The 27305-nt window shown below is 38.8% G+C and overlaps 1 protein-coding gene across 5 annotated transcripts in view; it reads left to right on the top strand.

Annotated features, from left to right (window-relative positions):
* LOC135207996 (serine-arginine protein 55-like) overlaps positions 1-27305 on the top strand; it is a 332296-nt gene that overhangs the window by 289390 nt on the left and 15601 nt on the right. For all 5 annotated transcript variants that reach the window (XM_064240086.1, XM_064240085.1, XM_064240084.1 and 2 more), the window contains 2 exons: positions 26375-26554; positions 26726-26791. In XM_064240086.1, the coding sequence (XP_064096156.1) occupies positions 26375-26554; positions 26726-26791 (246 nt within the window). The remainder of the gene's footprint in view (positions 1-26374; positions 26555-26725; positions 26792-27305) is intronic.

Raw genomic sequence — 27305 nt, 5'->3', positions numbered from 1 at the left:
TGTCTTTTCTTCGAAACGGAAGAAGATCCCGATGGTGAATCAAACATCTCCATCTCACCACGTACACACACTTATAGAACACACCCACACTGAGCACACTCAGAGAAAGAAAATTAATAAGAAAAATGAAAGTGAAATGGATAAAAACAGGCAAACTAAAACCGGCTTTAAAACAGATACAGTAAACACGTCCTATCTTAAAGGTGGTAGAAAAGTAACTGGTGGGTCACAGGTGGTATAGATGCCAGTAGTCCCTGGATCTCACAAGTTTAATTTTAATTCTACCGGTTTCCAGCTTGGCGCTCGTAAATCCTAATGTTAAGACCTCAGGTTTGTTTCGTATATGAACAAAACTATTTACTATCAAATATTACTATTATACAGTAATACTCCCAACTTAAGCGAGGTTAGGTTCCAGACCCCCTTGCGCAAGGGGTATTTCGCATTAGTTTGGCACGCTCTCTGAAAATGGTAATAAATGCTTACTTCTAGAGTTTGGATTCTGAGTATGATCCTAATCATGCTTCATAAGTATTAAGCTAACTTTTAAATGAAATTAAAGTTACAGTAATTTCATGTAAAAGTTAGCTTAATACATATCAAAAAAAAAATGGTTGGCAAAAATATAGGAGTGTGTGAAGATTACATACATACAAGCATTTTTCTCTTCTCTCCCCCATCCGACCAACCCATTTATTTTTAGTGTTGTCGACCACTTTTAAAAAATTCTTTATTCTGTCCCTTTCTCTTTGTTCTGAAATTCCTTTTATCTTAATGTAAACATCGAAGGTTTGAGAGAGAGAGAGAGAGAAACTATTGTAAAGGCATTTTTTTGATGATTGGTTTTGTATACTTGGAGTGCCTTCTAAAATATTATCAGACAATAGAGGAGAATTTCAAAATGAAAAAGTGAGGAGGATGGCAGAAGATGGAATATTAAAGTATTGGCCACAGCACCAGAATCTCCATGGTCAGAAGTATTATGTGAAAAGACGGTAGGCATAATCAAAGAAAGTCTGAGAAAGATGATAGAGGATGAGGAAGTGGAATGGCCCATAGCATTAACCCTTACTGGACATGTAAACATATTGATATACAGCCCCTCAGGTCGGGTAAACTTTGAGGTTGGCCAATTTACAAAAAAAAACCCACATCAATGGAAAGGGGAAGATATGCAATTGTACATGGTGAAAAAAAAATATTTAAAAATTTTCCTTACCTTCCATGAGAAGTTGAAAATGACTATATTTACAACCCCTTGTGGGATCTCTTTTACAAGACAATTCATAAATTTTACCAACTTGAATATATTTTTACCAATAAATGAATTTTTATTTCGTAAAATTATAATTACTGCCCACACATTATCAAAATAGATAAGAAATAACAGCAGTAACAGATTCTTAGCATATTTGTTGAAAAATATTTACGTAAATATACTGAGAACGAAGATTCAGTAATTTTTTTTACTTTTACATGTCTTTTCTAATAGTTCTCTGCACTTTTCTTTGTAAAAATACATTTACAACTGACTCGTGAAAGACGAGAACAAAAAACAACTGCAACCCCTTGGTATATTTACAAGCAGATTTACAAAAAGACTTCATGAGAGAGAGAGAGAGAGAGAGAGAGAGAGAGAGAGAGAGAAAACATTCTCCCTTCACTTGTGATTTTAGCCAGTGTAAAAGTTGCCATTAGTGAATTTATGGGCTGTAAAAGTATTGGCACCTCTTTCCTGCCCGATTCTTTCCAAGTCGATGGCACGTAATATTGTTAATCAACAGGATCAATCCGTCCACCACCCCAAACCTGTTATTACTACCCCCAAGGATCAATCCGTCCAGTAAGAGTTAAGATAGCTACTGAGTGCTAGGAACTGCTTAATAAATAATGAAGGTTTCTCCCCTAACCAAGTAGTATTTGGAAAAAAATGCTGCTTTGCCTAATTAATGGGAGAAGAGATTTAAAGTCCTGCAGTGCATAAGACCAGAGAAGTGTTTATCAAAAATTAGTTGTAATAAACTAAGAATTGCTTTAAATAAGAACATCATAGAACATAAATTTGAAGAAACGCTAGTGGGAGATGAGGTATTCTATAAGAGAGAAAATGAAAATGAATGGAGAGGACCTGCTCATGTAGTGGGAGTATCAGGGAAATTGGTAGTTAAACAAGGGGATTTTCTAAGTGAAGTATGCAGGGAGAATATATGTTACTAGGATTCAGTATCACCAGAAACAGAAAAGATACCTAAAAATAGATAAATCATATCATGTGAAAGATAGATCCTGTGCCCCAAATGAAAGGAATGTAATGGGCAGGAAGGAAAGGAGATGGTAATGGGCTGAAGAACGAATGCAGACACCGTAGAGGCTATAGAATGAGATGTGATAGAGGAAACAATGGAAGATGATGGGGAAAATGAGGTAATAGAAGAAATACCTAAATTCAAAAAGGGAAATAGAATTAGAACTATATCCCTCAAATATTTTTTTCATTATCTGTAACACTGTTTTATATACAAACTTTCTTTGGCTACAAGCTGCTAATACCATTTATTATTTTTTTTTTCTGTGAATTGCCTGTTCCAATACATACATGAAAACCCTTAGCTTCTCCTTCAAGCAAGCTTTTCCCCATCTCACTGATACAATCTGATTCTGCCTTTTCATACCTAATTTTAAAAATCTCTCATCTTTTCACTAGATTCTCTTCCTATTTTAAAATAGTTTTTCATTTTACTGTGATTCTTCATTAATGTATATTCTAAATAAACTTCATTTAATTTGGAGAAGATTATGTTTGAACCTCCTTTACCCTTGAGTTCACCTCTATCTATTCCTTGTTGCCTCTAGGGCTTTCGGTTTTAAGCACATTCTTATCTCTCTCCTTGGATTTTTTGCTTCTCAACACACCACAAGCCAATCTTCAACTTCTCTTTATCCTTTATACTCGCCCCGTTTCCCACTAAATTTCAGACAATCCCTTCTCCATGTTATCTGTTGTTCACTCATGGATCCGTTCACCTTTAAGCGACCACGTTCTGCTACGAGTTTAAATATCTTCCTAGCCTAATCTTTCCTATATGCAACAATCTTCCCAACTATTCATGTTCCTCGGTCCCAGTATAATCCAGCTCAAGACACAACAAGACTTACAACCCACAAATTCCTTTAAAACAGAGAGCTCTCTCTCTCTCTCTCTCTCTCTCTCTCTCCTCTCTCTCTCTCTTCTTCTCTCTCTCTCTCTCTCTCTCGTCTTCCTCTCTCTCTCGCTCTCTTCTCTCTCTCTCTCTCTCTCTCTCTCTCACCTCCGTCTCTCTCTCTCTCTCTCTCACAGAGATGTATGTCTTTTGTATGATAAATAAATTATTTACTAATTTTCAAGTATCAATATTAATGTAAACAGCAATAATATCAATTCATTAAAGAAAATAATAGTCAATTAGTAAGATTTTAAGTTATAAATAAGAAAATTATGTAAAAATGAAAGAAAATCCATTCTACCCCGCATCTGTATTTGAACTCTAGATAGCCACTTACGGCCTGCTCTGTGAGCAAGAGCCCGTGCTGACACAAGGTCAGCTTAACCCTCTTACGCGGAAGCCCTAAAAATCAAAACCTCTCCCGTATGCCGAGGCGGGTTTGGAGTGAGCGCGGAAGCAGAAAAAATAATTTTTTCAAAAAATCACAGCGCTCTTAGTTTTGAATATAAAGAGTTCATTTTTGGCTCCTTTTTTTGTCAGTGCCTGAAGTTTAGTATGCAACCATCAGAAATGAAAAAAAAATATTATCATATGTAAATAATGCGATATATGGTAGCGATAAAAAAAAAATCATCCATAATTTTATTCAAATCGCGCTGTGCAAAAAATGGTTAAAGCTAACGAGTTACTTTCTTTTTCGTTGTATTGTACACTAAATTGCAATCATTTTGATATATAATACATTGTAAAAAGATAAAAGCAACACCGGAAAAATATTATCACAAAATGATGCACGAATTTGTAACGCGCGGACATGAAAAAATGTTTTTTTCAAAAATTCACCGTAAATCTAAATATTATTCTAGAGACTTCCAATATGTTTCAAAATGAAGAAAAATGATTGAATATTACGATACTGTAAGAGTTTAAGATTTGAATTGCAGATTTTGACCATTTCGGACGAGTTAAAGTTGACCGAATGTCTAAATTTATATATATTTTATATATTTATTTATAGGCAAATATTTCGGAAATGAGAAAAGCTACAACCTTCAATTATTTTTTGTTGTATTCTTCATGATTTTGCACACATTTTCATATAAGAAACTATAAAATGGCTAATATGAAAAGGAGCAAATATTAGGATAATGCGACGTACGTATTTCGGAAATTTTCGGCAGCGAATCGGCGAGCGGAGGGAAAGAAAGTTTTTTTTAAAAATTCACCATAATTCTAAATATTGTGTTAGACACTTTGAATTTGTTTCAAAATGAAGATAAATGACTGTATATTACTAGATTGTAAGAGTTTTAGCTTACAATTGCGTTTTTCAACTATTTCGGTAGAGTCAAATTTGACCGAACGTGGTTTTTATTCTATTTATTGTTATTTATATGCAAATATTTCGAAAAAAGAGAAAAGCTACAACCTTCAATCATTTTTAGTTGTATTCTACATGAAATTGCACACATTTTCATATATAAAAATGTATGTAACAGCTAATTTTAAATGGTGCAAACATTTTGACAATCGCACAAAAAAATTCAGATTTTTTCGGAAGAGTTACCGCGCGGACGTAAGGAAAATATATATATTTTTTTTTCATAAATTCACCATAAATCAAAATATTGTGCTAGAGACTTCCAATTCGTTGCAAAATGAAGGTAAATGATTGAATATTACTAGAATATAAGAGTTTTAGCTTACAATTGCGTTTTTCGACCATTTCGGTTGAGTCAAAGTTGACCGAAAGTTGAAATTTTTGCACTTAACGTTATTTATATGAAAATATTTCAAAACTGATAAAAGCTACAACCATGGGTTGTTTTTAGTTGTATTGTGCATGAAATTGCGCACATTTCCATATATAAAACTTTATGTAACGGCAAATTTAAAATGGTGCAAACATTAGGGCAATCGCACAAAAAAATTTATCGGAAGAGTTACCGCGCGAACGTAAGGAAAAGGTTTTTTATAAATTCACCATAAATCGAAATATTGTGCTAGTGACTTCCAATTTGTTGCAAAATAAAGGCAAATTATTGAATATTACTAGAATAGTATAAGAGATTTTGCTTACAATTGCGTTTCTCGACCATTTCGGTAGAGTCAAAGTTGACCGAAGGTTGAAATTTTTGCACTTATCGTTATTTATATGAAAATATTTCAAAACTGATAAAAGCTACAATCATGAGTATTTTTGTTGTTGTATTCTACATGAAATTGCACATATTTTTATATATAATACTCCATGTATCGGATAATTTAAAATGGTGCAAAAATTATGTCAAAGTAACTAAATAATTTTTGAGATGTGTCACTGATACTTTTTAGTGCGATAAGAAAGAAATTTGCGCTTGCGCGCCTGCGTAGTGATTGTAAACAAAACAACGCCTTAATCCGTGAACTCCCAGCATCCCCCAAGGCGCGTGATTCAAAAGTTTTCGGCTGGTAGGCCTAGAGTATTTTTCCGCGAATTTAAAAAAAAAAAAATTTTTTTGAGTCGACGTATGATACGTCCAATAGGCATACGGGAGACATTTTGACTTGACGCTTAATACGTCCAATCAGCGTAAGAGGGTTAATAAAAAACAACAAGAAGAAGATAGCCAAGCTGAGGTGGCTGGGGTCCACGGCTGTCAAATATTCAAATATATCAAGTAATGTGACAGGAGGGGAGAGAGTTGCCAACTAGGTTGTGTTGCCCACTCAAGCTCATGTAATTTCTTCTCTCTCTCTCTCTCTCTCTCTCTCTCTCTCTCTCTCTCTCTCTCTCTCTCTCTCTCTCTCACTGAGTTGAGAGAATTTCTATGGTACATGTGTATATGATTATTATTATTTTCACATTATAGTAATAATAATAATAATATAACAAATTTCAAAATTCATATGTGATAGTATTTTAAAGAAATAAAATAATCCAACTCAGGATGTCTTAACACACAGAGGGGCAGCTAGAGGTGGGCAGTACAATGTTAAGACCTCAGGCTTGCAGCTATGAAAAATACAAATTGTCTTAGAAAATTTGTCATTTGTTCATACGTGAACAATCCTTCGGTCTTAACAATAGGATATACTCATACTTGGAGGGAGGTACAAGACATCCTAAACTGGTGGGTGGCCTACCCACCAGTCCATCTTCCAGAAGAAATGACTTCTGGAGAGGGACTGAAGCCCATTGAGAAGATAGATAAATTGATATCTAACCACTCAGACCCTGAGTGACGTACAATGATATATGGGAGAACCGTTGTATATAGGGAACCAAAGAGAAACTTTGACTGTCCAATAGCAAACCAACACACCAGGGATATTATTACTCCCAACCCCTCCTTGCCAAGGAGTGGAGCATATGCTACCGAATAGAGGGTTTGATATTTATATATCAAGCGACCACACTATCAGTATTACTACCTTACTCACGTGTATCAGACCAGTCCAGCAAATGACATTTCTATTCCTTAACCCGCCCGAAGTAAGAAGGAAAGGTACAAGAGAAAGGAGACCAGCCAACTCATTCTCTCATCCACGCAATCATCTTAGTTAAGATACAAAAGTGCTCTGTTAAGGGCAACTATGAGTTGCACAACCTGTTGGGCAACCGCCACAGGACCCAGGGAAAACTTTTCTGCAGATCTGTGGACAACATCCTTGAGATAGAAAGAGGCGAATGTGGACTGGCGTAACCAAGCATCAGCACTCTTATGTACAGCCAAGTTCTTTTTGAAAGCCAGAGAGGGACCAATACCTTTAACGTCGTGCGCTGTAGCCAGCACAGATGTGGCTTCCCGTATCCAAAAAGAGATAGTATTCTTAGACACTTCTTTCTTGTACGGCCTGTGCTAACAAAAAGTCTGTGGCAGCCTGGTCTAAGGTGCCGAGTCCTTTTGAGATAGTAACGCAGGTCCCGGACAGGGCACAACAAAAGCTCTTGAGCATTACCACCCATAAAGTCAGTCATTGATGGAATGGAAAACAAGGTGAACCTGTCATTGTGCACAGAGGGAATTTGGATCTTGGCCACGAATTCCGGGACAAATTCGAAGGACATTGACCCCCAACCCCTGGTGTGCTTCGCCTCATAGCTCAGACCATGGAGCTCTCCTACCCTCTCGGAATATGCAAAGGTCAGGAGGAAAACTGTCTTGAGTGTCAAGCTTCTGTCAGATGAGCGACACCAGGGCTCATATGGACTCTTAATGAAGCTCTTGAGAACCAAGGAAACATCCCATGTCGGAGGCTTGACCTCTCTAGGAGGACTCGACTGCTCAAACTCCTTAACTAGCAAGGAAAGTTCCCAGGAAGAGGAGATGTCAATACCTTTAAGGCGTAACACCAAACTCAGGGCCCCCCTGTAGCCTCTAATGGCGGAAACAGACAAACTTTTCTTGTCTCTGAGGAAGGTTAAAAAGTCTGCTATTCGCTGAATAGAGGTTGCGAGCGGTGAAATACCCCGTTTACGACACCAATCACAGTAGATCGCTCATTTGCCTTGGTAAACCGCGGAGGTCGACTTTCTGAGACTGCTGGACATATGCCCTGCTTTTCTCTGAGAAAAGCCTCTTGTTTGGAGGAGATACTTAATAGCCTCCAACCATGAAGAGACACAGGGATTATACTGACTGGTGGAACCTTTCCACATGAGGCTGACACAGGAGGTGTCGCCAAGGGGGAATCTCCCTCGGAATTTCTGACAACGACGACAGCAGATCTGGGAACCATTCCGCCTAAGGCCACAGAGGGGCCACAAAAGTCATCCTGAGACCCTGTGAACTCAATAGCCTGTTCAGAACTTGACGGATCAAACAAAATGGAGGGAAGGCATACACCTCCAGGTTGTCCCAGGGATGTTGGAATGCGTTCTCTGCCAATGCTAAAGGATCTGGGACCACTCAACAGAATATCTCCATCTTCCTGTTGAAGTGAGTCTCAAAAAGGTCCAGCATGGGTCTCCCCAAAACCTGGAAAAGCTTGTCTGCTACCACTTGATGAAGGGACCACTCTGTACCTAGGATCTGATCCCGATGACTGAGTTTGTCTGCGACCGCATTCCATTTGCCTGGGATATACCTGGTTGAGAGCCCTACCAAATTGCTGACTGCCCTTTGGTGAACCTCGACAGACTAGGTGTGAAGTTGACGAGAAACCAGGCCTCCCTGTTTGTTCACATAGGCTTCCACCATGGTGTTGTCCGACATGAGAACGACAGAATGACCTTCTACCTTCTCCCGAAACTCCTTTAGACCCAGGAAGGCTGCCTTCAACTCCATAACGTTGATATGTTGCTGCTTGTCCTCCAAACTCCAAACGCCTGAAGCAATGAGGCTGCCTAAATGGGCCCCCTAACCTGCGAGGGAGGCGCCTGAGAACAGAAGGAAGTCCGGTGGAAGGGAACGCAGAGGGACACCCTTTGAAAGATTCTGGTCGTCCAACCACCAACAAAGGTCTTCTCTCACTTCCAGAGACAGAGGAACCATTAACGGGTGAGTCCTCCGCCGGATAACAGAATTCTCCCAGTCTCCATTGTAGAGACTGAAGATGGAGACGCCCATGAGAGACCAGCTTCTCCAGGGATGATAACACTCCCAAAAGAACCTACCACTGATGAGCTGACTGATGTGGTTCCGACAGGAAGTCGCACGCCACCACCTGCAACTTCTCCAATCTCCAATCCGACGAGAAAACTTTTGCCACTGTCGTATTGATGACTATGCCCAGGTAGAGAATCCTTTGACTGGGTACAAGGTTAGACTTTTCCTGGTTGACTAATATGCCCAGTTCCAGACAGAACTGAAGTAGATGATCCCTGTTTGTAGCAGCTTTTCCCTGGGAACTGCCAAGACCAAACAACCATAGAAGTACCTCAGCAAATGGATCCCCTAAGCATGGGCCCAACTTGACACGAGAGAAGACCCTTTTGAACACTAGAGGGGCTGATGTCAGCCCGAAGCATAGGACTGAACTTAAGGACTTTGTCCCCAAGAGAGAAGCGTAGGAACTTCCTGGATGTCGAATGAACCGGAATTTGAAAGTATGTGTCCCTTGAGTCTATCAACAGCATGAAGTCGCCTTCCCTCACGGCTGCCAACACCGAACGTAGGGTCTCCATCTTGAACCGTGTCTTCTGATAAAGTGATTCAAGAGGGATAAGTCGATCACAGGTCTCCATCCTCCTGACGCCTTGGGCACCAAGATGATGTCCAGCATCTTCTACACTCCCTCCTGAAGAGCCAAGAACTTCAGAGAATCTGGAGAATATGCCTTCCTGAGCTGCGGTTTGTCCGACAGAGGAGGAGGGAAGTCGAATTGCAGTAGGTACCCCACCTGAAGGACATCTACCACCCACTTCTCTGCCCCATAACTCTGCAACTTTGCCCAATGGCCCACCAGGCACCCCCCCCCCCCTCTCGTGGCACAGGAAAGGGAGAGGCGCCTAACCTCCCGACAGCCCCCTTTACCTCTGCCCTTTGGACCCCTTCTAGGCTTTAAGGAATGAGAGCGAAAGGGACGTTGATCATCTGACCTAAAAGCTACAACCATGGGTTGTTTTTAGTTGTATTGTGCATGAAATTGCGCACATTTCCATATATAAGACTTTATGTAACGGCAAATTTAAAATGTTGCAAATATTAGGACAATCGCACGAAAAAATTTATCAGAAGAGTTACCGCGTGAATGTAAGGAAAAAGTTTTTTCATGAATTCACCATAAATCAAAATATTGTGCTAGAGACTTCCAATTTGTTGCAAAATGAAGGTAAATGATTGAATATTACTAAAATATAAGAGTTTTAGCTTTCAATTGCATTTTTCGACTATTTTGGTAGAGTCAAAGTTGACCAAAGGTTGAAATTTTGGCACTTATCATTATTTATATTATTTATATGAAAATATTTCAAAACTGATAAAAGCTACAATCATGATTATTTTTTAGTTGTATTCTACATGAAAATGCGCACATTTTCATATATAATACTCCATGTAACGGCTAATTTAAAATGGTGCAAAAATTGTCAAAGTGACGAAATAATTTCCGAGATGTCACTGATACTTTTTAGTGCGATAAGAAAGAAATTTGCGCTTGCGCGCCTGCGTAACGATTGTAAACAAAACAACACCTTGATCCGTGAACTCCCAGCATCCCCCAAGGCGCGTGATTCAAAAGTTTTCGGCTGGTAGGCCTATAAGTATTTTTCAGCGAAATTAAAAAAAAAACTTTTCTATGTTGACGTAAATTACGTCCGGTCAGCACCCAAAAGACGATTTATCTCGACGTAAAATACGTCCAATAGGCGTTTAAGGGTTAAGTTCACACACAAACATGCCAAAGTAACTTACAGTACAACGAAAGCGAAATTACTAACACAAATTTACGTTAACCCTCTTACGCCGAAGCCCTAAAAACCAAAACGTCTCCCGTATGCCAAGGCAGGTTTGGAGTGAGAGCGGAAGCGGAAAACATAATTTTTTTAAAAAATCACAGCGCGCTTAGTTTTCAAGATTAAGAGTTCATTTTTGGCTCCTTTTTTTTGTCATTGCCTGAAGTTTAGTATGCAACCATCAGAAATGAAAAAAATATCATTATCATATATAAATAATGCGATATGTGGTAGCGACAAAAATTAATTCATACATAATTGTATTCAAATTGAGCTGTGCGAAAAATGGTTAAAGCTAACGAGTTACTTTTTTATCGTTGTATTGTACACTAAATTGCAATCATTTTGATATATAACACACTGTAAAATGATCAAAGCAACACAGAAAAAATATTATCACAAAATGATGCATGAATTCGTAACGCGCGGACGCAAAAAATGTTTTTTTCAAAAATTCTCCATAAATCTAAATATTGTTCTAGAGACTTCCAATTTGTTTCAAAATGAAGAAATATGATTGAATATTATGACACTGCAAGAGTTTTAGCTCGGAATTGCAGTTTTTTACCGTTTCGGACGAGTTAAAGTTGACCGAATGTCAAAATTTTTATATATATTTTTTTATATGCAAATATTGCTAAAATGAGAAAAGCTACAAACTTCAAATATTTTTGTTTGTATTCTTCATGAATTTGCGCACATTTTCATATATAAAACTCTATAAAATGCCCAATATGAAAAGGAGCAAATATTAGTAGAATGCGATGTACGCATTTCGGAAGTGTTACCGCGCGGACGTAAGGAAATTTTTTTTTTTTTTTTTTCTTAAATTCACCATAAATTGAAATATTGTGCTAGAGACTTCCAATTCATTACAAAATGAAGGTAAATGATTGAATATTACTAGCTTAGGAGTTTTAGCTTACATTGCGTTTTTTCGCCTTTTGATAGTCAAAGTTGACCGAAGGTTGAAATTTTTGCACATCGTTATTTATATGAAAATATTTCAAAACTGATAAAAGCTACACCATGGGTATTTTTCAGTTGTATTGTGCATAAAATTGCGCACATTTTCATATATAAAACTTTATGTAACGGCAAATTTAAAATGGTGCAAACATTAGGACAATCGCACGAAAAAAAGTTATCGGAAGAGTTACCGCGCGGACGTAAGGAAAAAGTTTTTTCATAAATTCACCATAAATCGAAATTTGTGCTAGAGACGTCCAATTTGTTTCAAAATGAAGGCAAATGATTGAATATTACTAGAATATAAGAGTTTTAGCTTACAATTTTGTTTTTCGACCATTTCGGTATAGTCAAAGTTGACCGAAGGTTGAAATTTTTGCACTTACCGTTATTTATATGAAAATATTTCAAAACTGATAAAAGCTACAACAGTGAGTTTTTGTTGTTGTATTCTACATGAAATTGTGCACATTTTCATATATATAATACTTCATGTAACGGATAATTAAAAACGGTGCAAAAATTATGTCAAAGTGACAAAATATTTTTTGAGATGTGTCACTGATACTTTTTAGTGTGATAAGAAAGAAATTTGCGCTTGCGCGCCTGCGTAACGATTGTAAACAAAACAACGCCTTAATCCGTGAACTCCCAGCATCCCCCAAGGAGCGTGATTCAAAAGTTTTCGGCTGGTAGGCCTATAAGTATTTTTCCGCGAATTTAAAAAAAAACTTTTTTGAGTCGACGTATAATACGTCCAATCGGCATACGGGAGACATTTTGACTCGGTGTTTAATACGTCCAATCGGCGTAATGAACAAAATCTACGTGAACGAACGAATTCCGTTCACGAATTCCATGTGTGTACGATAACACTGCTGAATGAACGAAATCTACGTGAACAAACGAATTCCATGTGTGGACGATAACGCTGCTGAAACTAAATGGTCGAGGAACTCCCTTACGTAGATGCATGATGGGATAGATGCTGACCAATAGGAGAGCAGGATCTTACGGCGGTAACTAGCATCAGGAACCAATGGGAGAGTGTGGGAGGATGGTGGCGAGTCTACCGAGTTGGCGGCACGTGAGTTTTAAAATGCAATAATCCCTCGCTACTTCGCGCCTCAAGCTTCGCGCCCTCAGTGCATCGCGGAATTTTCAAAAATATTCATCAAAAATTCAAAATTGAGAAAAAATGGCGCGGGCGCTAGCAGAATGCAGAGAGAGAGAGTACATTAGAACATCAGGTATCAACACGGAAATGGCGCGTAACTCAAAATACACCTCTCTGATTCGCTGGCCATCTCGGCTCTTGAATCTCGCAAGCTGATTGGCCAAGATGCGTTAGCCAGCATCCAGCATCCCACCCTGCTGAGCGCCCAGCGAAGGAAGACCGCATTCATTGTTCTCTCACGCTCGTGTCGCTACTCTTGCCACGTGAAAGTTTTAGCTCTATTTTTGTGCTTTCTTTGTGCAAAATAGTGCTTGTGACGCCCTTGAAAATGGCTCCTAAACGTCGTACACCCTCTACATCCTCTGGTGAACCCAAGAAGAAGAGAAAAATGATGACGGTGAACGAAAAAGTGAAGTTATTGGACATGCTTAAGGCAGGCAGTAGCTATGCGTCTGTTGCCCGCACGTACGGACTGAATGAGTCAACGGTTCGCTACATAAAAAAAGACGAATTAAAAATCTGTAAAACTGCCTCAATAACATTCTCCAAGGACACTAAGCGCGTTGTGACTCCTCGTAATAAGAAGATTGTGCAAATGGAGAATGCATTATCAGTGTGGATAACAGACTGTCGGGAAAAGAAGGTTAGTCTCGATACCAACATGATTCGCACAAAAGCCAAAACCCTTTATGATAGCCTCGTTCCTGAAGGGGGATCGAACGAGGATGACGATGATGGTGATGAAGACGATGAAGATGATCCTGCCCCACGAGTAAAACGTGGTTTTGTTGCCAGCAAGGGCTGGTTCGAGAAATTCAAGAGGAGGTTTGGCCTTCGCAGCGTTCCGTTGTATGGGGAGGCTGCCTCGGCAGACCAAGAGGCAGCTCATCGTTACGTCGAGGACGAGTTCCCGAAATTAATTAAAGAGGGCGGCTATATCCCGGAGCAGGTGTTTAATATGGATGAAACTGGCCTCTTTTGGAAGAGAATGCCGTCCCGGACGTTCCTTTACAAGGACGAAGTGAAGAAGCCAAGGTGCGGGAATGCTGCGGGCTTCATGCTCAAGCCCGGCTTAATTTACAAGTCACTGAATCCTCGTGCTTTGAAAAACAAAAACAAAGCCTTGCTGCCCGTCCACTGGATGCCACTGGATGAGTAATAAGAAGGCATGGATAACTAAAGCCCTCACACTCGACTGGTTCGTGAACTGCTTTATCCCGCAGGTGGAGTTATACCTAGCAGAAAATGGGCTGCCCTTTAAGGTCCTCCTCTTGATGGACTGTGCAGGAGGACATGCAACGGACCTGCATTACGACGGGTTCAAGTGGAGTTCCTGCCGCCCAACACCACTTCCCTCATCCAACCAATGGATCAGGGGGTCATTCGGGCCTTCAAGGCCCTCTACAGGAGATTCACGATGGAGGGCCTCATCTCCTCCATCGACGAAGGCGACGATGACTTCAGCCTCAAGAAATATTGGCGGGAGTACAACATCGCGACGTGCCTGGCCAACATTGAGAACACTCTTAAGGAGATGAAACAGCAAACACTGAATGCAAGTTGGAGAAAATTGTGGCCAGACGTCATTCATGACTATGAGGGATTTACGCCAGACGAAGTTCATCACTCCGCCGTAGATAAGGCTGTGAGGCTGGCGCAGTTGGTAGCCAAAGAAGGTTTCTCCGACATGACGGCAGAAGACGTCAACTCACTGATCGACTGCCACTCAGAGCCCCTAACCGACGAGGACCTCGTCGAAATGACAAGATCGGCGAGTGAGGAAGAAGAAGAGGCAGCCGACGACGACGAACCTGAGCAACGTGGCCTTACATTGGAAAATCTGCAAGAGCTCTGCAACATGGCACGGGCTATGCAACAAAGGGCGCAAGAAATCGATGACAACATGGTCAGAGCCATCGAATTCAGTAACTGTATTGACGGTGTTATGGCGTTGTACAAGGGCATCTTTGCTCAGATGAAAAAACGTCAACAACTTCCCATCACAATGTTCCTGGTGCGCCGAAAACCTCAAGCAGAAGTGTCGGATACTACTCCTTCTGTTGCCTCTCCGGCTTCCTACCGAGACACTACGTTGCCTCCTGCTGTTTCTCCAGCTCTATCGGAAGCTGCCGTCGGTGATCCCCCGCCTCTAACAACTGACGATGAGGCGTCACCTTAGGAGCAGTAAAGCTCTCATTAACCTGTGCAGTATAAATCATCTTCATCTTCACCTCCATCATACTGCATAGGTGTTTCATCGTCATTTATCAAGATCATCGTCATTGATAGAGGTGAGTTATGTATCTTGTTATAAGAATATACAGTTATTATTTACATATACATGTATACATGTACAAAAAAATGTACGTATACGTACTACGCATTTAAAAAATAGGGGGGACCCTACTGCGCAGTTTTTCACTTATCGCGGTCGGTTCTGGTCCCCATTAATAGCGATAGGTGAGGGATTACTGTAGTTCTCGGCGGCCCAGGCGAATCTCGGACTTTACAGTACACCCTTTCACAACCTGAATTATTTTTGTACGCAGAAGCAAAAAATCTTCGTCTTTGCCTTTGTGACCTAAATTTTTCGTACGTAGGGACTTTCGTATGTAGGGGTATATGACTATTTGAAGTAGGATGTTATTTAAGTTATATATAGGCAGTCCCCGGGTTATGACGGGTTCCTTTCTTGAGACGCGTCGCAAGCTGAAAATCATTGTAAGCCGGAACATCGTCAAAAATCCTAAGAAAACCTTACTTTTAAAGCTTTGGGTGGATTGAAAACTATTAAACTGCATCTTATTGCATTTTTCATCAAAAAAAATTTCAAATATTGATTATTTGGCATTTTTGGTGTCATATTTCTTCTGCCAGATCAGCATTGTAGGTGCCGTAACCCTGGAACATGCGCTGTAACCCTGGAAAGAATTTCTGATGAATATAATTGAATTTCTGATGAATATAATTGAAAAGTGCCTTAACCTTGGAACGTCGTAAGCTGAACCAGTCGTAACACGGGGACTGCTTGTATTTGGTATCTTACCTTTCAAGATATGCACTTATAAGCATCTTTAGTGGTGGTTGTAACTAGCAGGTTTTAACTATTCGTGGGGTGTCTGGTACACATCCCCCGTGAATATAAGGGGGAACATGAGTACTATAAAGTACAACCAAAGCGATCTCTGTTTTGGTTTGGAAAAATCAGCTGATGGCAGAGGCAACGTTATTTTGCTCTACTTAACTCAATTCAGAGCGATTTTCTTTCTTCTATTTAGTGTAGTTTTTTTTTTTATGAAGTGGTTTTAGGTTGAAATATGATTTAAATATGTACGCGTTGCTGTGAACTTTATTGTTATTTTTTCATTAATAAATGGTGTCAGTAGCATGTTTTGTGTTAAAAAGCTTATTACGTTCATTATTTTCATCCTATTTCATAATGTACGATATTTACGTATTTATCTGTTATCGGCGTGAAAACAAGTAAAATGTGTTCCTTCACAGCCAGTATTTTTTATTAAAATACTTTTTTCTCCACTGTTATTCGCAGTAGAGTTGCATCCATGTTGCTGATGCACGAAAATTTAGTCGCCAGCAGTGTGGACATTTTGTTTTCAGTTCAGTTGTTGTAGCAAAACAACTGTTATCATTCAGTTGTTTATGGCTGCAGAGCTTAAGCAACTAACGATACTTTTATCATTCTCATTTGCTTTTTTACACTTATTTAACCAGAAGATAAAGAGATGGAGGAAATGATAGCAGTCTGAAAAAGGTTTCTTTCTCTCTCTCTCATACTAGCCAAGATTTACTAGTAAGTTCATTGAATCTGATATTTAAAATGTGTAGATGAAATTCCAAATTTTATTCAATTATTACATATTAGGGCAAAATATCTGGCTGTGACACTGTCTAAGGCATTGTGTTAACAAGCCTAGGGCAGTGTAAGGTGGATTGTGACGCCTGTAGACACTTGAATTTCGGTTAGAGGCAGTTTTCACATAGCGTTGGACCCTAGGAACGGAACCCCTGCCATTGACTGCGTGCTGCCTGTAAATGGGAGTAGGCTAAAGAGCGCATGGCTGTCATCCTGTTCACTAAAGTCTCCTCATATTCCTTAAATCTCCCAAGTAAGAGGAACTTTGTCTACTTCCTTAACCCTTAAACGGCGAGCCTCTATTTACAAAAGTGTCTTTTGCATGCCGGCAGCGTTCGGGAGTTAGCGCCGAAGCAGATTTTTTTTTTTTTTTTTTTCAAAAAATCACAGCATGCTTAGTTTTTAAGATTAAGAGTTCATGTTTGGCTCCTTTTTTTTTTCATTGCCTGAAATTTAGTATGCAACCATCAGAAATGAAAAAAAAATATCATTATCATATAGTATAAATATTGAAATATGACAACGCGGAAAAAATTTCATATATAATTGTATAGAAATCGTGCTATGAACAAAAAGGTTAAAGCTAATGAGTTAATTAGCTTTTCTTTGTATTGTACACTAAATTGCGATGATTTTGGTATATAACAAATTGTAAAACAAAGCAACACAGAGAAAATATTATTTTTCTTAAAAAATTCACCATAAATCAAAATATTGTGCTAGAGACTTCCCGTTTGTTGCAAAATTAAGGTAACTGATTGAATATTACTAGACTGTAAGTGTTTTAACTTACAATTGCAGTTTTCGACCATTTTGGTCTAGTTAAAGTTGACCGAACGTCAAATTTTTTCTATATCGTGATTTATATGAAAATATTTCAAAACTGATAAAAGCTACAACCATGAGTTGTTTTTTTGTATTCTACGTGATATTGCACACATTTTCATATATAACACTTTATGTAAGGCCTAATATAAAACGGTGCAAAAATTATGACAAGGTGACTAAAGAAAATCTGAGATTTTCAGCAGAGTTACTGCGCGCAGAGGGATGGGAAAAGTTTTTTAAAGATTCACCATAAATCAAAATATTGTGCTGGAGATTTCCTGTTTGTTGCAAAATGAAGGTAAATGATTGAATGTTCCTAGAATGTAAGAGTTTTAGCTTACAATTGCATTTTTCTACCATTTCGGTCGAGTCAAAGTTGACTGCAGGTTTAAATTTTTGCACGTCGTGATTTATATGAAAATATTTCAGAACTGATAAAAGCTACAACCATGTCTTATTTTTTGTTGTATTCTACATGAAATTGCGCACATTTTCATGTATAACACTTTATGTAAGGCCTAATAGAAAACGGTGTGAAAATTACGACAAGGTGACTAAAGAAATTCTGAGATTTTCAGCAGGTTACCATGAGCGGAGGGAAGGAAAAAGTTTTTTTCAAAAATTCACCATAAATCAAAATATTATGCTAGAGATTTCCTGTCTGTTGCAAAATGAAGGTAAATGATTGAATGTTACTAGAATGTAAGGGTTTCAGTAGTCACTCGCAAAAGTTCTGCAAAACACGAATGCGTCAAGAAATTGCGCTGCGAAGATGCGTCGCTGATGCTTTGTAGTGCGAGAAGAAAGAAATTCGCGCATGTGGCAGCTAGGTAACGCTTGTAAACAAAACAACAGCATGATCCGTGAACTCACATCATCCACCAAGGCGCGTGATTTAAAATCTTTTGCAAACTAGGCCTATAACTATTTTTCCGCAAATATTTAAAAAAACATTTTGTAGTCGACGTACTGTACGTCCACTTGGCACCAAACAGACAATTTTAGTCGACATACAATACGTCCAGTCAGTGTTTAAGGGTTAATGCTCAGCAGGTGAATTGCTGTAAATAAAAAAAAAAGAAAATGGGTATAATTTGGAGGAAACTACTATCATAGTATAATTGTCTGTGTGTGTGTCTATTCATATCACACTACAATTTTGTTTCTACTAATCTAGTGCCAGTAAGAAGGATTTAATTCTTGTACCGTGCTGAGTTTAGTGAATGAGTTGTTTCATGCCTCTTGAATTAGATTACTTGCCATTAATGTAAGTGTTACCTATTACCCAATTTTCAGGCATTTAACATAGAGGGTTTTTTGTCTTCTTCAGTGAAAACAGTTTTTTTAATGCTAGCAACTTTTCTATTTCAAATTAATTACATGACAATGCTTTTGGAGTAGAATATGTCCTTAATCCCACCTCCTTTCAATTTGGAATTGGGTATGTAATTACTGGGTAAGTCTCATATACAAAAATGATATCTCCCCTCTGATGGACATTATGCACAAAACAGAATGAAGTGCTTAGCGAAATCGTTGTTCCTATTTTTGCTGTTGGTGGACAGCACTGTATTGCTATGCTGAGCAATTGAAGTGCTACCCCTGAAATTTGAATTAGGTTGCCTTACATGGAAACTAGAGCTATTTATGTAATTATACTGGGTTAGTAGTATATGCAAAACCTTATTATTTTATTGTAAAAATATCATTTTGGGAATATAGAAGATGGCCATACTCAATTGGGTTATGTTTTATCCTTGACAGATGGTAAGGGAAGTCCCATATGGTGGAAGTCCAGAAAATTGTGGAGAGTAGCAAAATCTAACATTGAGGCAGAAGCTCTTGAGTGTGGGAGAGGTCATAGAAGGATTGATGTATCTCAAACATTTGTGGGAAGAGTTAGTAGGAGGGAGAAAATTAAACGCATTGGTTAATACTGATAGTAAAACACTAATGAAGTAGGAGGGAGAAAATCAGAAGCATTGGTTAATACTGATAGTAGAACACTAATGACTGCAATAAAATTAGTACTGGGGTAGTAGGAGATTAAAAATAGATATTGCAGCAATGAGAGAAACAATAGAATTGAGAAATAAAGGAGGTGAAATGGATAAAAGGAAAGGAGCAAATAGCTGATGTATAAACTACAGCAGGAGTTTCAGGGGAAAATATTAGAAATTATGTAGAGGGTAATGAGTTGGAGAATAAAGGAGATTAGAGGGAATTAAGTTAGGAAGAGATTGGAAGGGAGGGAGAAGGAGATAAGTGTGATAATATATCAGTTTAGCCAGTGTTATTTTATTTTTGTTTTCTGTATCGGTGGAATGTGGGTGTTGTGTAATGTATGGGGAATGAGTTTGCTTCAAGAAAACGTCCTAGACTGGGTAGAACAGGAGAGACAAGAAAGTGTCTTAGACTGGGTAGAACAGGAGAGACAGGATTGGTGTTTGTTCTGGTAGGAGAGAGCTCTGTCTTATAGGAATTTTTGGGTTGTAAGTCTTGTTGTGGTGTTGTTCAAAGTCTTAAGCTTGATTATACTGGGTCTGAGGAACGTAAACAGCTGGGTAGATTGTAAAGCCTTGTCTGCACGGTTGAGCTTTGCCCGATGAACTTTGCTCGATGTGACGTCAGAAGCGGGAAAAGTCAGAACCTTATCCGCTATTTCTCCACTTCTGACGTCAAATCGAGCAAAGCTTGACCGTGTGGACGGGCCTTAAGAGTGTTGCGTATAGGAAGGAAAGATTAGGCTAGGAAAATATTCTAAGTAAGGTAATTCGTCCACCCTTCTTTAAGACACTGTTACTGTTCCCATCTTAACCTCCAAGGAAGAATCACAAAGAAGTCTTTGTCTTATTCGCATAATGATAATATTATGGTAAGTACAGTAGGCCCTTTGTATTCGAGAATGTGTGGTTCCAAGGAAACTGCCATTTAGCTAAAAATGCGGCTGCGCAAATTGCTTAGAGCTCAATACTTGAAAATTAATCAAATTTACATGCACATATAGGCCTCACATAAGTAGTCCAGGTGGATTTCTCACAAGCAATTTTCCTCCTCAGAGGAGAGTGGGGTTGAGAGATTACTACCTCATGCTCCCTACCTGACAGGGGTGCCTCTCCTGTTCATGCCTATTTTGACATGACTGTTCCTTATTCCCTCCAGACCTCTTGGGCTCACATTCAGATGAGTCTGTGCATTCCACTTGCTCTGCTTGTGCTTGTTTTGTTGACCAGTGCATGTAGTAGCTTGGGACAGATCTCAGACATCTAAAGAGTTGCATCGGGATGGGCATGTGCAATTTGTTCATTCTGCATGTGCAGGGTCTCTTTGCCAAGTGTGCTCAAGCAGTGGGTTAGGGTCTTACTTGATTCCTTCTCATGGAGCTTTTAAGTACCCTTGCATCAGGACTCTTGGTAGTACTTTTGCTCTGTCGGGAGTAGTGATGTTCTCCTTTTCAAGTCATTTTGCTTCAGACTGGCCACAGCTCTTCATGGGGTTTAGCTGGGTATTCAGTTTGGTTGGTCTCACTTGATGGAGTTTTGTTTGCAGGGATACTTGGATGCTTAGTCCTAGTGTCTTTTAGGGAATAGCTCATACAAGTCTTTTTGCAAGACTTATCTCAAGTACCAGACAAAGTATATGGGCTTGCTTCTTGACTTTGCAGTGAGATTCTTCCGCACAGACTGCTTAAGCAGTCTTTGGGAAGTAAAGGCACAGATCCTTCCTTTCAGCAGGAACAACTGGCTTAACATTAGTAGGTGGTCCTTTGTTGTTTGTAGTCGTTAAGAGTTCACACCTCGTGGGCGGAGTTGCCTCTGCTCACGTTTGCAGCTGAAGTAACATTTGTTGTGCATCGAGACTCCCATTCTTACCTCATACCCTTGAGTCACAAAGTCGGGGAGGACGTAGCTTGATGGTTGGGTGACAGATGCCTCTTAAAAGGAGTCCATGGAACTACTACTCCCCAAAGATGCTTGCATTCTCATACTCACGGGACAAGGGGTGGTGCATGCACCTTAATAGGAAGAGTCAATGTCAGGGGTGTGGCCAGCAGACTCACTATTTCTGCACATAAATGTTCTGGAGGTGTTGGCAGCATGGCTATTGCTGCAATCATTTTAGAAGCAGTTGAAGGACCAGTTAGTGGTACTAATGAATGACAACACAACGGCCTTTGTAAGGTTGTCAAGTGGACCTGTGCCTCTCTTGTGGAGTAGACTAGCCTTTCTTCATGCTCATAGTACATGAAGTCAGGGATAGGGGTCTGGCATAGACTGACTTCTTTTACCTCATTCTACCTGAGGGATGTTGCCCATAAGACCTTTGATATATTATCCTTAAGATCTGTGGTGGCTTCCCACAAGTTGTGTAGTCACCAAGCTCCATTTGAACAGAGAAGTCTCTTCCCAAGTATCTTAGCATGACATAATTCACAAGTTGTTAATGTTGAGTGTCTGGATTCGCCTTCTGTCCCCTACAGTAATAAGAGCAGCATCTGTGGTGAAGTACACTGAAGTCATATAAAATAACAAGCACCCAGTTGTAGTTGAGTCTTGGGTTATGTTGCCCTCTGTCCCCTCTCCTTTAAGGGGTTGGGGGCGACATTGAAGAACTTATTCCGAACTTATTTGATATTAGCTAATATAAGCTGTCTGCCAAAATTAAATAATCTCTTGGAGATGTCAGAGCTCTCAGAATTTGTTTCTTGTATAGTGCCTCAAGTGCTAAGGGCTGAAAACAGGAAAATACCCATGTGAAAGGTGCCAGTATTCACATAACACTAGCACAACAGCAAAGTGATAAGCACAACACAGTAAAGTGATATCAGTAAATGAGGATGAGTGAAGACAAATGAATAGCACATCACAATAACAAAATGGTGATAATCTTTAATGACAGCAGCACAGCTGAGCAAAGGAAAGTCCCAAGTAGGAGGGAAAGGACACCTCCCTGGATAGCCTATGTATAACTTTTCATGCACAGTGAGGCCATCCTTTTTAAGGACATATTTATTAAGTTGGTGTGGTTAGGAAGCCTTCTCACAGAACAAGGTTATTTTTTTATAATTAATTGGTTAATGAAAAAAATCTTTATTGAAAGTATTTAGTGATGTTTCCCATACATCTTACCCACAACATGAACATGCCACCACAGAATATACTTTTGGTCATGAAGACTTTCTGAATACTATTATACCCTATCGGTTCCTTGATGGCGAAAAGGGTAGGACATCGGCGGTGACCGGCAATGCCAAATCATATATTCCCACTCATGTTGTAAGGGATTTAAAGGCAGCATAAGTTATACAACGCAAATGCACTTGATTACTAATTAATTTTTGCTGATTATTGAAAGCCCTCGTATTTTCTGGCTTTTAACAACAGAAAAACAACACGTTTTTTCTTAAACTTGGCAAAAATATTTTCCAGCGCTGCCAGTTCTTCTCTCAGGTGTTAAGCTGACCTTAGGGAATAAAGATGTCAAACATTCGGGACTAAACCCCCTACTGGGAAAGGTAGTCATCACTTAATTGTCTTTCATGCTGGGCTGGTACCATTGTTAATGCAAATATTCTTTTCAGTTCCCAAAATTAATTTACTTATACAGGCGGTCCCCGGGTTACGACGGTTCCGGCTTACGACGTTCCGAGGTTACGACGCTTTTTCTTAAATATTCAATGGAAAAATCCGTCCTGGGTTACGACGCTTGTTCCGAGGTTACGACGCTGACGCTTCCGACGCTCCGAGTTAACGACGCTTTTAAAAAACGCATACTATGATAAAAATCCTTTATAGTTTAGCACAGTATATTAATAAAAATAAGTTTCTGGTTAGATTACAACAAAAATTTTGAGATTATGATGATTTTTGACACTTTTTATGTTGTATTTTTCTATGTTTTTTAGTGACGCCTCATATGCGGAACTAGTTTCCGAGCGAATGAATACATACTAGTTTACATATAACAGTCCAAAAGCGCAAATAATGAAAAAATCATTGCTTGTTTCCAGTAATAATAACAAAACGAAGTTTCTGGTTAGATTACAACGCAAATTCCAAGTATCCAAAGAGAGACATTATCCAGTAATTTGATCAGAGAGAGAGGAGAGACGAGAGAGAGAGAGAGAGAGAGATAGAGAGGCGTCTTCCGACGCTCCGAGTTAAGGACAGAGAAGTGTTCGTTTCGTTAAACGGCCTCTGACTCATGCCAGTAAATGTTTTGTTGATACTAATAATATAAGCCTATTTAAAGATACGTTTACTTTAATTAGTCTATATGATACGTAAATAGTAATCAACTGTTCTTGTAGCCCTCAATATTTGGCAAAATCGAAGTATCCAAAGAGAGACATTATCCAGTACGTAATTTGATCAGAGAGAGAGAGGCGAGAGAGAGAAGAAGAGAGACGCTTTGGCAACAATGGTCTCGGGGGTTTTTATAGCTTCCTTCTGCTTGATGATCGTGGATATTGTAGAAGGATTTCGACCATACTCGTTTGCCAAATCGACGATACGAACGCCACGTTCATGCTTTGCTATAATTTCATGTTTTGCTTCCATCGAAATCATTTTCTTTTGGGTTTTTTCTTATCACCTGCTTTGTCTTTAGCTTTGAGACCCATGGTTAATAATAAAATAGACAAAATAACACGAAAAATAGGCGCAAATACAACGAACTAAACAACGACGTGTTAACATGCAGCACCAACAAACAAACAGACTGAACGCCATTTATCGGTCGCCTATACAACTAACACTCATCGCAAAATCGTATCTCAAATATTTCGTTGTATATCAAAGCTTGTATTTTCGCAAATTTTCTGTTATATCTCAAAACGTTCGTATATTAGGGCAATCGTATGTCAAGTTTCCAATGTAATTTGATCAGAGAGAGAGAGAGAGAGAGAGAGAGAGAGAGAGAGAGACGCTTTGGCAACAATGGTCTCGGGGATTGACGTAACGTTTATTTTCTGAACAGATAGGACAGAGAAGTGTTCGTTCATTAAACGGCCTCTGACTCATGGCAGGAAATGTTTTGTTGATACTAATATATAAGCCTATTTAAAGATACATTTACTTTAATTAGTCTATATGATACGTAAATAGTAATCAGCTGTTCTTGTAGCCCTCAAGATTTTGCAAAATCACTCCAGGTTGTACATAAAACTTCAAGAATGTAGTGTCACCAGAGGATTACAATAGTTTTTACCTTCAAGAACCAGCATTCTTTTATGAAAATAACTCCAGGTTGTACATAAAACTACAGGAAACGACATGTAGTGTAACCAAAGGATTACAAGTAAGGTTTTTATAACTTTTTATTAGTTTAAGACATATTTCCAAGCGTCGTTCCGGCTTACGACGATTTTCGGCTTACGACGCGTCTCAAGAACGGAACCCCCGTCGTAACCCGGGGACTGCCTGTATATATAATGAATTGTTTCTTAAAAGTTTTGTATTTATAACGTGCAGTAATATTATCTATATAATAGTCTTGTCATTCTTGTCTATTATTATCACTATATGACATTCATGACCCAAATAATCATTTTGTTTTGACAAACCCTTATGAAGATATAAGAATAGAAAAATGTTATGAATACTCTTAATGGAAAGAAAAGAGGGAGTATATTATATAAAGATGATAAATTGAATAGCTGCTGATAATTTCACTTGTATATTTATGTCTCCCCCCCCCTCTCTCTCTCTCTCTCTCTCGCTCTCTCTCTCTCCTAGCTCTCCCTCTCTCTCTCTCTCTCTGTCGTCTCTCTCTCTCTCTCCTCTCTTCTCTCATATATAGATATATATATATTATAATATAGCATATATAATATTCCATAATATATATATACTATTAATATATAGATATATATATAAAAATAATACATTACTGTAAATTAAAACAAAAACAAGTAAATTAAAAGTGTGGAAGTTCAGTGTAGCTTGTGATAATCACAAGAAAGGTCCTAAAAGAGATTTAATTAGACGTATGTATATGAAAAACAGAAACCTGGAAGAATTAAATATTTTCGAAGGAGTGTCGAGGCAACAGGGAACCCCCGGAAGTATATTGCTCCCATGAGACATTAATAAACACCAAGGAGGGGAAACTTCCTTGACAGACGCACGGATTAAAAGGGGTAAATGGGAAGGGTGGGCCTTTAAAAATTCGAGAGAAGTCCATTTGGCAATGTAGGGCCACGCCCAAATCGCCAAGGAGGAGCCGATAGGGAATAGCCCCTTTTATTTACAGGCAGTCCCCGGTTATCACCAAGGGTTCCGTTCTGATGGTTTGATGATAAGCGATAATCACTAATAACTGAAAAACTGTGATTATTGGTGTTTGTTGACGCCGATAACCGGTTAATGGCACCTCTGTTACGTATGTATCAGCGCAAATACAGACAGTCCTCAGTTATTGGCAAGGCAAGCTCTGAAAATTACTTATTTTTGGTATGCTGATTTCCAGTTATGTGTTATCTATGCATACCTAACAAAGGCCCCATTAACCAGTTATTGGCACCGATCACTCCAAAGATTGGTGGTTATCAGCAATTTTTGCTTATCACCAAACTGTTGGAATGGAACCCCCACCAATGACCGGAAATTGGTGCATTTCAGCAACTTTTAGTGCTAGACAATCCCCATAAAACCAGATTGCAGATAAGCAGGCAATGCCTGTACTAGATTTATCATTAGTATTGTAATATAATTTGGGTAATGTGTATTTCTAAGCAGTTCTTATGACTGTTGTGTAGAGAATTTATGGTACCTTGACATTTTACAAGTAATGTAGTTGTTCCTAGCTGATAATTTATTGGCTATCAATGTGTAAGATTGATGATTTTAAGTAAGTAATCTGCTTAATTTTTATTTTATGAACCTCCATGTTTGCAGTGAAAGAAAATTCTTGACATATTTGTAAACTGAAAATTTTGTTTCCAGTGTTGTTGAGTTTGCTACGTATGCAGATATGAAAGGTGCTTTGGAGAAACTTGATGGGAAGGAGCTGCATGGGCGTCGTATCCGCTTGATTAATGATTCAAGCTCACGGCGTTCACGTAGGACACGCTCTCGATCATCTTCAAGATCTCGTTCAAGATCTAGGTCACGTTCACGATCCAGGTGAGACAATCATATTCAGTACATGCTTTAGTACTTGATTCTTGGTTTTTAGGTCAGCATGCATTTTTGTAATGTGAATATCAGTAAATTTTAAATATTAAAAGATTTGTTCTTAATACAACTTTCTAAGTATGTACTTCATATAAGTGAAAGGAATATTTTGCACTGTAGGTCCCGCTCTCGAAGCCGCTCAAGGTCCCGATCCCATTCACGCTCCAGGTCAAGGTCTCAGTCAAGGTAATACTGAAATAATGTTTTATTAGAAATAGAGTTATTGTTGTTAGAGTAGTCAGAACCAGGTAGTGTTCATGATGCAAACTATTATTTTGTATGAGTTTTTTGTTGTGTTTTATTGTAGTGTTATAACCTTTAAATTATCAACAATAGTTTAAACTGAGGTCAAACTGGGTAAGTGAGATATGTGGGTAATGTCATTTGTAAACCATCTCAGAAACCTTTCAAACAGCTAGTAAGTCACAAATCTTTTGACAGTAATTAGAATTATAAGATGCTGATGACTAAAGTAAAACTCCTGATGTTCATTCAGTTGTTGTGAAGGTAGCTTAACTCAAGACACATCCTTCAAGTCATTATTTATGTTATAAGGGTCTCTCTCTCTCTCTCTCTCTCTCTCTCTCTCTCTCTCTCTCTCTCTCTCTCTCTCTCTCTCTCTCTCTCTCTCTCTCTCTTTATTTTCATTATGCATGTTTGTTAAATATAGCATCATTATGATACTGAAGACTTTTTTCAT

This window comes from Macrobrachium nipponense, chromosome 34, assembly GCF_015104395.2.
Source record: "Macrobrachium nipponense isolate FS-2020 chromosome 34, ASM1510439v2, whole genome shotgun sequence".
Classification (NCBI taxonomy): domain Eukaryota; kingdom Metazoa; phylum Arthropoda; class Malacostraca; order Decapoda; family Palaemonidae; genus Macrobrachium; species Macrobrachium nipponense.
Note: the sequence above shows the minus strand (reverse complement) of the source record. Positions and strands in the feature narration are given on the sequence as shown.